The following is a 16,281-nucleotide window of genomic DNA, read 5'->3' on the forward strand; positions in this document are numbered from 1 at the left end:
GAAGTTCTAACAAACAGTCCTTGGGGTTCATGCTGTTTTCCCTTATTCCCTCCACTCCCCCTCCGCACTTTAGAGGGTTAACGTCTGTCATCAGTTTTGCTCTCGTAAGAAGGAAATGCCACGAGGTGACAATTTCTAAGGTGTCCTGTCCCTCACTCCTCACCGGGCACATGATTGACCGTTAGTGTCCGTCCCTCAGAGTCTCTGCTCGTGGCCCGTCCACGCTGGTGTGTCCCGAGTCCATCTCAAGGGCTCAGGTGGCCCCTCAGATCGAGGTCCTCTTCGCACATCTCCAGACCGCTTCCTCGTGAATGTTCCCCAGTTCACCGTCACCCTCTTTCACGGAGGCAGCTACCCCAGCCCCCAGGCTTGGCTGCTCCTGTTTTCCTGGAATCTTTACAATCCATAGGAAGGTTGTGTTTTGTTGATGTCCCCAGGGCCTGCACAAGATGTTGCCGTTTGTAGGTGCCTTTCACGTCTTGGTCAGGCTGCCCGCGCTCATTTGCCCTCCCTCGCCCCCACCCTTCCAGAGGAGGTGTCCCCACCAACCAGCATCCCGGGAGCTCTGCCCACACAACATCCCCAGCTTCCCCGTTTCAGAACCTCAGCGCGGATCTTGCTTTCCCAGAGCTGAGCATCCCATATTGATCAGCACAGTCGGCTGTTCTCAGACAGTTCTCACCACTCCTTTTCTGAAACCACAGGCTCTTTCTCTAGAGGTCTTCTGTTCCTTGAAAATTTGACTCTCTGGGCAACTAGAACATCACTTCCCAACATTCTTCCCAATGTAGGAAGCATAGAAAATGATATTTGTAAAGTGCAACCAAGATAAATGGATGAGGATGCTATTGCCTAAAGTCAACCAGTGGCCAAAGCGGGGAGGGGGGCAGGGGGGCGGGTGTCAGTATTTTGGCACACCTGTACCCCATTTGCAGTGCACCGCAGTCGTCCCTTGGTGTCTAAAGGGGATCGTTCTAGGACCCATCCTGAATTCCAAAGTCCACAGATACCCAAGTCTCACATTCGGCCCTCCATATCCGTGGGTGGGCAACCCAGAGATACAGAAGGCCGACTGTCATTGGGCAGCATCCTCAATACCTTTCTGATTGAAGTCCCTGCCCACATGCATTCTGGATAACCAGCCATGATGGGAATACTGGGTGCCTCTCTAACCCTTAGGAGCTTTGACCTCAGAGGCAGAAATCTGAGCAGGCTTTGATCCTTAAATCCTTACGTGTGGTCTCCTCTGCAGAACTGCACCAGTGCAGGAGCAATGAATACAGCTGCAGCTCTGGCATGTGCATCCGCTCCTCCTGGGTGTGTGACGGGGACAACGACTGCAGGGACTGGTCTGATGAAGCCAACTGTACTGGTCAGTATTTCCTGGACTCCCTGAGCAACGCTTACCCATTCGCATGCTTGGTAGCATTGTAACTCTTAAGCGATTGCAGAATCTAGATTCCGAGAAATGGATCTTAGAAACCTGTGAGACCTGTTCTTCTCAAAGAGCTGGTCAGTGATAAGCTTGTGTTAAAATGTTAACCCACTCCCTGCCTTTCTTCATGGAGAAAATCTTGCTGTGAACAAATGTTAACCAAGCAGTTTCCTGAGAGATATCATTAATTTTCATTTTGGCTCAGGCTTCTTATTTCCTTAGGACTGGTAACAAACAGTTTACAGACTGGCTTCTGGTCTGGGGACCATGCACTGAGTAGCAGTGAACTAGCTTATGTTTCAGAACGGAGCATCAGAGGGTTCCCCAAACAGTGAAAATTTAGATTGTGTTTGCACCTATTTTGGGTGAAATTTCATTGAAAATAAAGTTGGGATAAGATGAGAAAATGAGAGGAAGGCTAGGTGGTGTAAGGTGGAGGTAATATTCTTATTCTTCTGTTGGGTGGTAGGTTCACTCATGTTCATCTCACTGTGTTGTTTTATTTTTTTTTAGGGCCACACCTGTGGCATATGGAGGTTCCCAGGGTAGGCGCTGAATCAGAGGTGTAGCTGCTGGCCTACGCCACAGCCACGCCACATCCAAGCTGCGCCTGCGAGCTCCGCCACAGCTCACGGCAACACGGGATCCTTAACCCACTGAGCAAAGCCAGGGATCCAACCTGCGACCTCATGGATGCTAGTCAGATTCGTTTCCACTGAGCCATGACAGGAACTCCATCCCACTTCTTTTAAATGAATGAAGGAATGAGTGAATGAATGCGTGAACGAGGGCTGTCTGCATTATTATGGATTCAGGAAGAGCAGGGAGTTGGGGAAATTGTGGAAGCAGGAAAATAAATTCCACTACCTGACAAGTAAATTTTCTCTGGATCTTTTTTATCTTCATAGGGCCGCACTTGTAGCATATGGAGGTTCGTTCCCAGGCTAGGGGTCTAATCAGAGCTGTTGCTGCCGTCTTATGCCAGAGCGACAGCAACGCCAGATCCAAGCCGAGTCTGTGACCTACACCACAGCTCAGGCCGTGCCGGATCCTTAACCCACTGAGCGAGGCCAGGGATTGAACCAGCAACCTCATGGTTCCTAGTCGGATTCGTTAACCACTGCGCCAGGACAGGAACTCCTAAATTTCCTCTGTAACCTTCTCTCAAAATTGTCATCCATTTCTTCCTTAAATCTCTCCAGTGATGGAGAGGAAAGATGTGTCCTAATTAACCCTTTTATGGCGAGGCAGATCTGGTGATGTAGGCTTCATTTTGCCATCCACCATTTATAGATCTTCACTCTTGTAGTTAGATGACTTTTAAACCCCACGTGTTAATCTCCCTTGCCTCCACGTTATCCCAGCAGTTCCCATACCGCCCAGCATCTGGGAGCTTAAAGCCTGCCTACTAATTTGTAAAAGCAAATAAAAAAGAAGGAAGATCTGTTTATCCTGTCCCACACATAAATAGCAATGTGTTCTGCTTTGGTTTAGATTTGCTTTGTAAAGGGCATAAATGACCTGTCTTTCACTCCGTTATATGCTCCCAGGGCCTGGCACCTGGTTCAGAGAACCTTTGTTGATTGGGTAATTTTACACAACTCTCCATTTTATTTTATTTTATTTTTTATTTTTTATTTTTGTTTTTTCTAGGGCCACTCCCATGGCATATGGAGGTTCCCAGGCTAGGGGTCTAATTGGAGCTGTAGCCGCCGGCCTACACCACAGCCACAGCAACGCGGGATCCGAGCCGCATCTGTGACCCACACCACAGCTCACAGCAACGCCGGATCATCAGCCTACTGAGCAAGGCCAGGGATCGAACCCGAAATCTCATGGTTCCTAGTCGGATTCATTAACCACTGCGCCACGACAGGAACTCCTCCATTCATTTTAGTTTAGAGATGATTTTACGTGGCTTTAAAGAGAAAAAGGAGCTCCTCAAATGCCAGATATATCACACAGGGTGACCTGTGATGTTACCAGACTCCATCCCCTTGTAAACGTCCCCCATATCCTTGCTGGCGCAGGCTCGGTGTCTGCATCTCTGTTGCTGGAAGGGCTCCATGTGATTGCTTCTCTCTGCAGCAGCGTGACCACAGAAGGAAGAATAACCAAAGTTCACACAGGAACTGCCCTCAGCCCAGGGAGCATGAGTGCTGTTTGGAAGCTTTGGGTTTGGGTGGAAAATTGGTTAATAACATAGGGGATACACCAGGGCATTTCAGTTTGTAAACTGCAGGATGATTGAACCTCTTGTTAGCCCAATCATATTAGTCCAACTTGTGTTGCAGCCACATGCACTGGTCCTGCAGAATGAATTAACAGCTTCATTTCTGTGAGTGGGCTTGTCACAGTTCTGTGAGTGGGCTTGTCACAGACCCCCGTTTTTATCCCTGGTTTTTTCTCAGGGTACCTGGGGGGAAAATGTAGAATGCTTGGACCATAGCTGCAGGCTTGTTCCAATGGCTGTGCTTCGAAACTTTTAAAAGACGATTCTTCTTTCAGAATAGTCACAGGTCAGATGCGAGCTCTTTAAGATGCATGGCAGGTCACTTCATTTCTGGGCCCAGTAAATTAAGTCACACGCAGAGCCAAAGAAAAACAGCTGACTTCCTCTTGGCCTGGGCTCTCACCCATGGTCTGCGCTGGGCATTTCTTAGTTCTCCCCCTCCCCACAGTTTTGCGTTCCATAGGACTGTGTTTCCTTTTATTCCCTCCTGCATTGATTTTGAACTTAAACATTTCATTTCTGTTCTTTTAGCTGTTGCCCTAATATCTCCTTCTCAGTATCTTTCCTCCCTGCCCCTAGATCTCCAGGGATTTCAGGATGCTTTGATTCCAGTCTGCACACAGTTTCAATACTGACATACTTAGTATATGTCTAGTATTTTCTTTTTCTGGCTGCGCCCACAGCATGCTGAATTTCCCAGTCCAGGGATGAAACCTGTGCCACAGCAGTGACCCAAGCCACAGCAGTGACAATGCCAGATCTTCAGCCTGCTAGGCCATCACAGGACTCCTATTTTGATATTTAAAAACACAAAATAATTTGTATTATAGTTTCACATTTAAAAAATCCTAAAATTATTATTATTATTATCTTTGCTTTTTAGGGCTGCACCTGTGGCATATGGAAGTTTCCACGTTAGGGGTCAAATTGGAGCTGTAGCTGCTGGCCTACGACGCAGCCACAGCCACAACCACAGCCATGCTGGATCCGAGCTGCATCTCCAACCTACATCTCAACTCATGGCAACACTGGATCCTTAACCCATTGAGCAAGGCCAGAGACCGAACTTGTCATCTCATGGTTCCTGGTCAGATTTGTTTCCACTGTGCCAAGATGGGAACTCCCAGTATTATGTTTTAGTAACCAAACTTATTTATAGCTGCCTACCTATCTACTCCTTAACCTCTGCTTCTTATATCTAATGCTTCCTTTCCATGTATATCCTTCAGGGTTTCTAGCAGGGGTCTGTGAGTAGTAAACTCCTTCAAGGTTTTATTTGTATAAACAGGTCTTTATTTTGATCTCAAAATTGAATTCAGGTGGATCTAGGTTTCCAGATTTGTAGCAATTTTCCTTAAGTATTTTGATATTTATTATTCCATTTCCTTCTGGCCTCTTTTGCATTGATTTACATTTCCTTTGTCTCTTCAGACAACAATCTGCTATTCTTTTTCCTCTAGCTGTCTTTAGGTTTTTGCATTTTGTTTGTTATGCAGTTTCACCTACCTCATTGTATTGTATTGTATTTATCCTATTTATTTTCCTTCCAAAAGCTGAGGATTTGTGTTTTTCATCAATTCCGGGAAGTAACAACCATTATCTTTTCAGCTACATCTCTTGGATACTTTCTTTGGTCTTATATTCAGTGGCAATCATCAGTCATTTGCCAGACCGTTGTATTCTGGTGTTCATGCCTCTGGTTTTATATTCGTTGTTTCCTTTTGAATCTGGGCTAGAATCCAAGTTACTTCCTCAGATTTCTCTTCCAGCTCCATAATTCTCTCCTCAGCTAAATCTAATCTGCTATTTCACACAACTGCTGAGCTATTTTTATTTCCATTACTATGTTTTATATCTATAATTTCTATTTGGTTCTTTTTCAAATTGTGCCTTTTTTTTTTAGTGCCCTTTTCTTCATGCTTTATGTTATTTTTTGTATTATTTATCATTCAAGTTGTGTTCATATGAGCATTTCTTTTTCTTCGTTCTTTTCTTAGTAGCCCAGTGCCTTGTAATAAGGCAGTGCTTTTCTTGTCACAGTAATTAATTCATCTCTTCTACACCACTTTTATTTGGCTAATGCTTTTGATCAAGTGTTATTGAGGGTCTTGCTGAGTCAGGAGAGATCTAGCCAAGTCAGAAAGTAAGCTTTAGGATACTGGCCTCTATTAGAAACCTTGATATTCTAATTTTATGATCATTTGCCCCTTTGCCCTTCTGTTCTTATAGTCAGATTGAATCTTGCTATGCAAAGGATTCTTCTTTTTCTTCCCTAAATTCCTTAGTTTATATTAAAGTCCATCTCTTCTATCCTTGTAATTTAAAAAGTATGATTGATTAAGCATGTATCATTCATCAGATACTCAATGTGAGAGAGCTAGTAAGTGACTCAGAAGATAGAAAAGTTTAGAAAAAGAGAGTATGTTAAACATTCCAGTCCTACCTGGCCGTTTGAATGAAACTGTGCAAATTAAGTAGTGTCTCTCAGCTCAGCCTCTCTGGTAGAATCTGGAGCTCTCAGATATACCTTCCAGAACTGTCTTTTGGAAACTGCATTAGCACTCTGAAATTGTTTCCAATTGAAAATGAGATGCATAGGCCATCTAATAACAAGCACATTAGTAGGGCAGTGAGTTTAGGCGACAGTATCTTTTGTGGGCAAGGCTTTGGTGAGGAATTTTTTAAAGGGCCGTCAGATTTGTAAAAGCAGTAAATCAGAAGTATTCCAGGCAATGACTGTTGCTTGGGCAAAGCTCATGTAACATGCATGATACACTTATTCCTCTTTATCGGAGATAAGTATATGTTAAAAAGACACTTAATGGATTCTGAGTGCCAAAGGCTGTAAAATATTGAAACTTCCTGTAGGTTTATTTGCATGTTACCAGATGTAGTCTTGGTCTTTGAGGAGTTAAGACAATAGATAATGGACCACCGTTTGTTTCAAAGTGGTTTGAAGAATCAAGTGCTTTGTATTTCAGACTTCCGAAAAAAAAAAAAAAAAAAAAAAAAGCCCCCAATGCAGTAGAAATTCTAGAGGGCATTGAAAGCCCATTTTCCCAGCACTTGAGTCACTGGTTACCAGCCATCTCGATTGAATCAATAACTATGGTTTGCATTCAATAACCCACTTTTGTTTGTTTTGCCTCCTATTGCAAGGACGTCCTGTCCACACAGTTAAACCAATAGAGAGCCTGTCCATCTTGGTTATATTATTTTATGCCAGTTATAAACAAGGTCAGTCTTGGCTTTCATTCAGCAATGAACAGACACAAAGGACTTTCTGAGTCAGAGGAGGAAAGTGAACTCTGATGGGGAAGGCAGATTGTAGGGTGGGTTGGTTGGGTTTGAGGCAGATACTATATGTTTGAACTAGTCTTTGACCGAGGTTTTGTTTGGTTTTGGTTTTTGGGTTGTTTTTTTAATTTATTTTTTAATTTTTTTTGAAGTTTTATGATTTACAGTGTTGTGTGCCCAAGGTTTTGAGGTGTTCTCTAAATGACTTCCAGGTGTCCTCAGCCCACAGATACAAATGAGCCTGTTCATTTATAACGGTGACTGTTTCACTTGCCTTTTTTTTTTTTTTTCTTCTTTAGTGATTGTAGTGGATGCCACATACAATAGGCTGATGAACACTGCTCTCAATAGCTAAGAGTTAGACAATTCTAGGTTCGGGGGGCCTGCTTTCGTTGTGATTTTTGGATCCATCTTTGATGCTCTTTGGATCTGAGGTTTTCCACATTTGAGATTGGGTAGTTTATTTAGAGGTATAAAGCCATGGCCTTTCAGAACTTACAAGGGTCCTTAGCTATCAGTATAGATGATGAAATTGGGGTGAGGCCCCTCAGTGTCTGGACTGGGTCTAGAACCCAGTACCCTGAGTCCTTATCCTGCAGAATCGAGATCACTGAGAAGGTAGAGTAGCCAGGTCGAGTGGAGACAGCACAGGCTTTGGACTAGACAGTCCTGGTGCTGTTACCTAATTATCTTTGTGAACCTGGCCATTGGTCTTGGTCCTAAGCCTGTTTTCTGTCAGAGAGGAATAGTCCTTACCTCTTAGGTTGTGAAAGCGACTGATTTTTTTTTTTTTTTTTATCATGTACATCTGTGCTTGTGTAACATTTATAAACTCAAGAACTCAAGCCACTGCCCATTCAGGGGGCCACACTCCACCTTAAGGGCAGTCCCAGGTGGCTGCCTGCTGGCCAAGGAGAAAGGGACACTCCAGCTCCCACGTTTGACTCAGTGTAAGCCTTCTCTCCAGTTGGCCCCCGACAGCTGATGGTGGGGGGCAGAGGTGAGTGACAGTTTCTCTCTTCTTTTTCTCTGACAGCCATCTATCACACCTGTGAGGCCTCCAACTTCCAGTGTCACAACGGGCACTGCATCCCCCAGCGGTGGGCGTGTGATGGTGACATGGATTGCCAGGACGGTTCGGATGAGGATCCAGTCACCTGCGGTAAATGCAAATACTTTGGCTCCCACCCGGAGCGTCAACCGTGTCTGCTGTTCAGGAGAAGAGGCAGCAGATGGGCCAGGAGATGGAATCACATCCTGCTATGCCCAGTCCCCCCTCTGAGCACTAGCGAGCCCACACTTTGCGTGTGGCTTCACCGTGTGATGTTGGGGTCTGTGTTATGTGATCTTAATTCTTGAGCTAGCAGGTCGCCTCACTGCTTGTCTGTAACAACTTTGAAGAAAAGAAATAGAAGCCTGCTGACCGCCCTCTCAGTGCTCACTGCAGTCACATTAGTGATCCAGTGATAACTACACTTATTAAGGGCATTTACTGTGTCCTAAGCACCACACTGATTTGCTCAGTGGGCTTGTATAACCTCCGTTCAATTGGCCATTGGTTCCTGCATCGATGGCGTACGTTATGGCCAAGAGGTCTCTGTTGTGGTCCCTTGGGAAAATGGCTTACCCTTCATAAGGTAGAACTTTTTCAGTATAGTTGATTTGAAAAAGGATTCTGAGATAGTCAGTCACCTTCCTAGAGAAATGAACCATAAAACAGCTGCCACACAAACACGATATAAAAAATGCTCTTTCGCACCAACTATATTTAAAGTTCTCTATCCTTACCCTTTTGCCCTATGTCTGTAGGAAAGACTCTCTGTGCCCTCCTGTGGCCTCAATATTCACACGATATTCTGACACTTCTTGGCCACCCAACATGTGTTTTCCACACCAAGCAGTCCCCCGACATAGCCTGACCTACAGTTTAACTCAGTCCCGACGCTGTCTCTTCCTCAAGGTAGGGTCAGATGCCCCAGAGAAAGGCCTCAGCCCCATAAGACGTCCCCCACTTCAGATGCCAGTCACAGGTCCTGAGTGGTCACATGTTTTCATGGACCAGCTCGAAATCTGGGTTCCTGCATCCTCGTCCTTGGGTTTGATGGTGTGCTAGAATAGCGCCTGGAACTCAGGGACACGCTTGACAGTTCTCAGTTTATTATCGAAGGAAAGGGCTGGTAAAGGACAGAGGTGCGCAGCCAGATGGAAGAGATGCCCAGGACATGTATGGGGGAGAGGCCTGGTGCTTCCATGCCCTCCCCCGGCCCTGCAGCACCTCCATGTGTTCTGCGACCTGGAAGCCGTCTGAGCTACACACTTCGGGGATTTTCGGGGGCTTCATCTCATAGGCAAGATCCATCACGAGCTCAGTTTCCAGCTGTCTCTTCTTTCTGGAGTGGGGGCAGGGGTGGAAAGCCTCAAGCCTCTAATCATGGCCCGGCTTTTTGGTGCCCAGCCTCCATCCTCACACTGTCCAGGAGCTCCTTCATGAGAACAGAAGGCATTCCCGGCACTCAGGAAATGGTAAAGGTTTTAGGAGTTTTGTGCCGGTAACCAAGGGCAGAGGTCAATGTACTTATATTCCATTATTTCCTACCCCACATCCCCAGTTGTCATGGGCTTGTCATCACTGTCTGCATGTCATCATTTGATCCACTCCTTTCGTGGCACCATGTTAAACGAAGATGTATCCATATATATTTTTCTGCAGTTAATTAGCATGCTCACGGTGGATGCCTGTTCTCTTGGTGCTGTTATAACGTAACTTACTTAGCCACGCCCCGGTTGGGCATTTGGGTAGTTTGAGTTTTACGATGCATGTCCTTGGAAATGAAGGCTTAGCTTTCCTTCAGGATCCATCCCGGGACATGGTCCTCAATGCAGAAGTGCTGGGTCAAAGGTTCTGATTGTTTCCCATGACTCGTTTCCAGATTTCGTTTCCAAGTGATGATAGCAAAAGGATTTCCATCGGTAACATCGTGTCTGCTTCCCCAAGCCTCCCTTCATTCTGTCTTTTTAGTTGTCTTCCCTAATTTTAGTGAGTGGGAATTTGTCTCCTGCAATTTAAACTTTATATCTTAGAAAACCTTTTCATGCCAAGTGACACCAACTATTTCCCCAACTCATGGCACTCATTTTCGGTTTCTGTTTGATGTCCTTTGAACACTCTCCTAGGAATGGTGGTGTTTTACAGGATTAAAACACACTTTCTTGGCTTTTCCCGGATCCTCCTGGTCCTATTCTGCCAAGTGTGGGTTTGCAACTGAACCTGCTAGAAATGATTTTTTTTTTTCTTTTTTGTCTTTTTGTCTTTTGTTGTTGTTGTTGCTATTTCTTGGGCCGCTCCCTCGGCATATGGAGGTTCCCAGGCTAGGGGTTGAATCGGAGCTGCAGCCACCCGCCTACGCCAGAGCCACAGCAACTCGGGATCCGAGCCGCGTCTGCAACCTACACCACAGCTCACGGCAACGCCGGATCGTTAACCCACTGAGCAAGGGCAGGGACTGAACCCGAAACCTCATGGTTCCTAGTCGGATTCGTTAACCACTGCGCCACGACGGGAACTCCTAGAAATGATTTTTTAAGCCTAATATCGTCCAGTAGCTCTCTGTTCAGAGGAAAGGGTGCCCTAGTGCTAAGAAGTCTAAGCTTCATGCAAAACCTAAGATTCTTAACATTCCTGGGACAGATTTTTTTCAAAAGGGCTTGTGTTTAGAATTCCTAAGAATTAAGATGGTTAATTGAGTGATTTCAGGGAGCTAAAACAACAACAAAAAAACCCCTCAAAGTTTATATTCAGGATTCATATCCTCTTTTTTCCCATCCACTTGAAGCTTGGCTTTTACTTTTATTAAGAAAATAATTTTTTGAGTAGGTAGCACATTCTTCTGCTTCAAAATGGGCAAAGTACTAAAGGCAAACAGTAAATGTTTTTTTCCCCATCGGCCCTTTGTCGTATATCCTTTCAGAGTATTTCTCTGCATGTGTACACATTTAAATATACCGTGTATTCTGGTCCTGTTTTACACAAGTAGTGTGCTATGCAGGTCGTTTGGAACCTTGGTGTTTCATAGAACTGTGTACTGAGGGCGTGTTTTTGCAGAGTACTTCCTGAGCCTCTTTGTAACAGTCTAGGGTTCCTGTCTGTGGTAATTTATATACGGTCCCCTCCTGATGGATACGCAGGTGGTTTTCAATCTATTCCAAATAGTGTGGCGATGAATAACCTTGACCTGCATTGTTTTTCACTTGTGTAGTTACGTCCCCTTCCTAGAGCTCCGTTGCTGGGTCCTAGCGTGTACGTTTTTAACTGTGCTAGCCCCCTATAGGGATGGTACAGTTTATACCCCTGCCGCATGGATGTGCATGCCCCTCTCTTTCCTCATCCTTCTTTTCGGATTACATTTCAGAGAAGAAGTGCAATGGATTCCGCTGCCCCAATGGCACCTGCATCCCATCCAGCAAGCACTGCGATGGTCTGCACGACTGCGGGGACGGCTCGGACGAGCAGCACTGCGGTGAGTCCCGGCCAGGCTCAGGCAGTGCCTGGCGGTCTTGAGTCAGGAGCATATGTGGCACTGAGTCCCTGAGGTGCTTCAGTCTCCGCTTATGCTTAGGTGGTAGCTGTGGCGCCCCTGAGGCTTGACCGGGCTCTGAGGCTGCTGGTGGCAGGGAGGGCGCTGCGGCAGATGACTGTGGGATCCGGTCACGGTTGGTGACTGTCATTGTTCAACTGCTGTAGGTCCTGTGAACCAACTGATGGTTTTAAACTGGACACTTACTTCTGCTTTATTCGTTGCCGATTATCAGTGGGGTAACATTTTTAGGCCCATGGACCCTTTTTATCCCCAGTTTTCTTTGGACTGGAAGGGTTGTCCAGGGTCAGTGGTGCCCATCTTTGCAGATACAGCAAGCTAGAGACCCAGGGAGGTGCTGGTGCTGTCGTTTGGGTCCGAAGGCCGTCTTCTTGCCGTGTCGTCACCCGGTCTTCTCTGTGCCAGTGTCTCTGGTGCTGCCTCTGACACGAACGCCAGGCCTCTTGACCTTCCATCCTCTTCATCTTCCTTAACCTGGGTTATGTCCATAGACCCCTACCTCCACGTACGGTCACACCGGGGCGGGGGAGGGGGTTAGGGCGTCCACATCTAAACTGGGGGCAGGTGCAATTCAGTCCAGAACACTGGTCCTTCATAGAAGACGTTTGCCTCCATTAGAAAGTCAGTCTTACATGGATAGTGGTGAAGATCGTGGGCTCTGATGTCTGGCAGCTCCAGGTTTCAGTTTTGGCTCCACCCTCATCAGCCGTGTGCTCTCAGCAAACACTTAATGATGCCACCACTTGTGCTTCATTTGGAAAACAGGACAGTAAAACTTCTCATAATATCATCCTGAGAGTTTAACCATGTGCTTCCGTGTCCAGCACTTCAGCTCTTCAGGGTTGGGCACAAAGCAAGCTCTCGGGGTTGGTGCCTGTGCCCTCCCCTCCCCCACACCGTCTCTAGAACGTGTGTCTGGCTAGGGTGCATCCATCTGGGGCTCGCGGGCCCCCAGCCCCAGGTGCTCATGGCCTCTTCCCCTCACCGGACCCTTTCAGAGCCCCTCTGTACTCGCTTCATGGACTTCGTGTGTAAGAACCGCCAGCAGTGCCTGTTCCAGTCCATGGTGTGTGATGGCATCGTCCAGTGCCGCGACGGCTCAGATGAGGATGCGGCATTCGCAGGATGCTGTGAGTGGGGCCAGCGGGTGGAGGGGGTCACTTGTGGGCCCTGAAGAGACTGGGGGAGTGGGCTGCCCTGGGGATGAGCCTCCATCTAGGCTCCAGGTCTCCATGGGGTGTCCAGCCTTGCCTTTATTAAGACTCGCCTTTGCCTTGGAAGCCTGCTTGTAGGTTGTATGTATAAAAGGGAGTTCAGAGGATGGCCAAGATCTTGGCTCGGGTGTCACCTTCGCCAAGAGGCCTTTCCTGCTCCCCACCCTCCCCCGAGTGTCCCCCTTTCCTTGCCACGGTGTCTCCATGGCACTCATCTCCATTTTGCACCTGTGCCCTCATTTTGCTGCCCCACCACCTGTCCCTGCTGTATGTGTGTCCACAAGATAGGCCTGTGTCTCATTCAGTGCTGGGGCTCTCCACCCCCGCAAACTGCGCTGTGCATGGGGGAACTTGTGTTAGTCAGTTAAGGCTGCTGTGACAGAGGACCCCAGACAACAGAGGCTGTGAACGGGGGTCAAGTTTTCGGCAGGGCTGGTCTGCTCTGAGGCTTCGGTCCTTGGCTTGTAGACGGCTCTTCTCTTCCTGTGTCTTTACATGGCCTTCCTGCTGTACCTGTCTGTCCTCATTTACTCTTCTTTTTTTTTTTTTTTTGTCTTTTTAGGGCCGCATCCACGGCATATGGAGGTTCACAGGCTAGGGGTCCAGTCGGAGGTGTAGCTGCCAGCCTGCACCACCGCCACAGCAATGCTGGTTCCGAGCTGCATCTGTGACCTACGCAACAGCTCATGGCCACGCCGGATCCTTAACCCCCTGAGCAAGGCCAAGGATCAAACCCACTTCCTCACGGATGCCAGTCAGGTTCGCTAACCGCTGAGCCACGATAGGAACTCCTTCCTTTACTCTTCTTATAAGGACACCAGTCCTGTTAAGTTAGGGCTTCACCCTAATGACTTCATTTTAACTTAATTACCCTTTTAAAGACCTTATCTCCAAACGCAGTTGCATTCTGAATTGCTGGGGCCAGGCCTGTCTTCCTGCTCTCGAGGAATTCTTCAGCTGGACAGTCTCAGTGGAGGACCTTTGCTGTTTCCTCTTGTTTTCAAACACCAGTACTGTGTGGAGCTCTTCCTGGATGTAATTTGCATTTTATGGATGTTTGCTCCCTCTCTAGCCCACGACCCCGAGTTCCACAAGGTGTGCGATGAGTTGAGTTTCCAGTGTCAGAACGGCGTGTGCATCAGTTTGATCTGGAAATGCGACGGGATGGATGACTGCGGGGATGACTCTGACGAAGCGAACTGTGGTAAGGAGACCTCGGATCTGCCTCCGCTCGTCCCTGACCTTTGGGGTGCCCGGCACCTGCAGTGAAGAAGGGACACTGGCCCACCCCCACGCCAGCTTAGCCTTCTCCCTCCTCAGCTGGAGTTCCTGCCAGTTCTTGAATCTCTGTGTAAGGAACTGAGTGTAGAAGTGGAACCTGCCCCCTAGCAGGTGTTGAGGGTGTTTATTCCATTTCCATTTCTCTCCCTTTTCGGGAAGTGCACATGATATACAAGGAATACGGTAGCAGAATTGTGGTAAATATTTTGGAATGTGCTTCCTCCTCCCCCCAAAGGTTAAAGATGTCACAGTATAATAGAGACGTTGTCACAGTCAGGTTATCATTAGTCATTAGGTCATTCCTTGGTAAAGTGTCAGTATTGAAACTCGAGTATCATTTGCGAGATGTCAGAGCCTGGGTCAGAGAGCTGCAAGCTGGGACCCAGGAAGGTGGGCTTTTGCCGAGTTTGTGGATGTGCTTCCAAAGGGCCCAGGAAGCTGCCCTAACTTTCTCTGGGAGGGTTGTGCCTGCTACCCTGGGGCTTGGGCGTGGAGCCTGTGTGTCCCTGGAGCTCTGTGTTTACCCCCTTGCAGGGCAGACAACCAACTGACCGTATGGTTCATCCCCCAGAAAACCCCACGGAGGCCCCCAACTGCTCCCGCTACTTCCAGTTTCAGTGTGAGAACGGACACTGCATCCCCAACAGGTGGAAATGCGACAGGGAGAATGACTGCGGGGACTGGTCTGATGAGAAGGACTGTGGAGGTGAGGGTCCTGGGTCAGCACACGCCAGCATCCTCCCGCCTGTCCACACACAGCTCACCTGTGTCTCTGTGGTGCCTGGCGTAGCAGTGACCTTTGGGGGAGTGGGGGCGGATGGGGGGAACCCTCTAAGTTCTTTTCTCTCTCCCTCCCATTGTGAAATTGGTGTGGTTCGTTTCTCCTATTTCCAGGGTTACCCTTTCCAGGGCACGGTGAGCACCTTAGAGCCTGGCTCCCTGAGTGTGGGCTTCAGAGCCACAGCTTCTCCTTAGAATAGCAGCCTCTGACCCCACCCGAGGGCTCCCTTCTTCGTCAGCAGCTTCATTTTAACCTGCTTTCTAGGTGCACACATTTATGTGTATGTGATACATGCCAGGGGCTTGCTGGTGTGGCTGAACGAACTAAAGCAATGATTAGCCTCGGCAGGAATTAATTCTCCCACCTGCCCTCTGCGCTCCGAGTCCCCCCCCCCAACCCAAGTTGGCACAAGCCCCTGCAGACTCATCCGAACATTTGCTTAAATCAGATGTAATCGTTGCAGTGAATCTGCTCCAAAGAAGGGAGAGTAGTCTGTTCTTACGCCTCACCATAAGTGACTTTTAGATGAGCCACTGTTCAGAGCTGTGCCTGACCCTGGCCTCCCTGGGCTGCTGCACCTGAGCCCAGGACATCATACTAGGTTTGCAACACGTTTTAGTCTGAGATCAAGCTTCTTGTAATTGGGTTTCCTTGCTTGGTGTTTCCTCAGACTTACACATTCTTCCCTCGCCTACTCCCGGGCCCTCCACGTGTCTGCCCAATTACTACCGCTGCAGCAGTGGGGCCTGTGTGATGGACAGCTGGGTGTGCGACGGGTACCGAGACTGTGCCGACGGCTCAGACGAGGAAGCCTGCCCCTCCCCTGGTGAGTGCTGACCCTGTCCAGGGGCACCAGAAGAGGACCCTTGAGGCTACACCCTGAGCCTGTACAGCCTGGCCGGGGCAGGGCTCTGCCCTCTGGGACTTGGCTCTGGGGCCAGGAAGCTTCTCACCTCCAGAGCAAGAAGACCCCTGGGAACTCAGAAGTCACCTCTATAACTGCCCTCTAATCTTCCTGCAAGAAAAGGCCAGCCACCTTGCTTTCCTCCCTGGCTGTGGTTGGCTTTCCTCTACTTCCTCTCCACAGGAAGTTGCAGTGCAAATTATAGGGTCTGTCCCTTTAGGGGACAGAGCCAAAGTCTCCTGCTTGCTAGTTGGTGGTCATCCTACTAAAAGAAGGGCAAACACTGCCATCTAGTGGCTGAACGCAGCAAGGCATCTGGAGGTTTGTGCAGTGACCATCTTGCTGGAGAGGCCCCGGGAACCATGAGACCCACACCTCTGTCCTGCCCTTAACTGCAGGCACAACTGTGTCCTTTCCAGAACAGGTTTCCATTTCAAACTCAGAGTAGGAAAATAAGTCACCACTTGCCATAGTTTACATCTTTTCAGCAAACTTCTAGGTCAGCAGTCTGGTTTTCCTCTTTTAAGACTGTTTTCATCTC

General features: G+C 47.9%; 1 protein-coding gene across 8 annotated transcripts in view; it reads left to right on the forward strand.

The window, feature by feature from the left end:
• Nucleotides 1-16,281, forward strand: part of SORL1 (sortilin related receptor 1) — a 218,321-nt gene that overhangs the window by 159,185 nt on the left and 42,855 nt on the right. For all 8 annotated transcript variants that reach the window (XR_002335694.1, XM_021063014.1, XM_021063011.1 and 5 more), the window contains 7 exons: nt 1,253-1,372; nt 8,002-8,127; nt 11,375-11,482; nt 12,559-12,690; nt 13,847-13,978; nt 14,627-14,761; nt 15,507-15,662. Coding sequence is in view for 7 of the 8 variants with exons in the window: in XM_021063014.1 (XP_020918673.1) it covers nt 1,253-1,372; nt 8,002-8,127; nt 11,375-11,482; nt 12,559-12,690; nt 13,847-13,978; nt 14,627-14,761; nt 15,507-15,662 (909 nt within the window). In the remaining variant the exon portion in view is untranslated. The remainder of the gene's footprint in view (nt 1-1,252; nt 1,373-8,001; nt 8,128-11,374; nt 11,483-12,558; nt 12,691-13,846; nt 13,979-14,626; nt 14,762-15,506; nt 15,663-16,281) is intronic.

This window comes from Sus scrofa, chromosome 9 (genome assembly GCF_000003025.6).
Source record: "Sus scrofa isolate TJ Tabasco breed Duroc chromosome 9, Sscrofa11.1, whole genome shotgun sequence".
Taxonomy (NCBI): Eukaryota; Metazoa; Chordata; class Mammalia; order Artiodactyla; family Suidae; genus Sus; species Sus scrofa.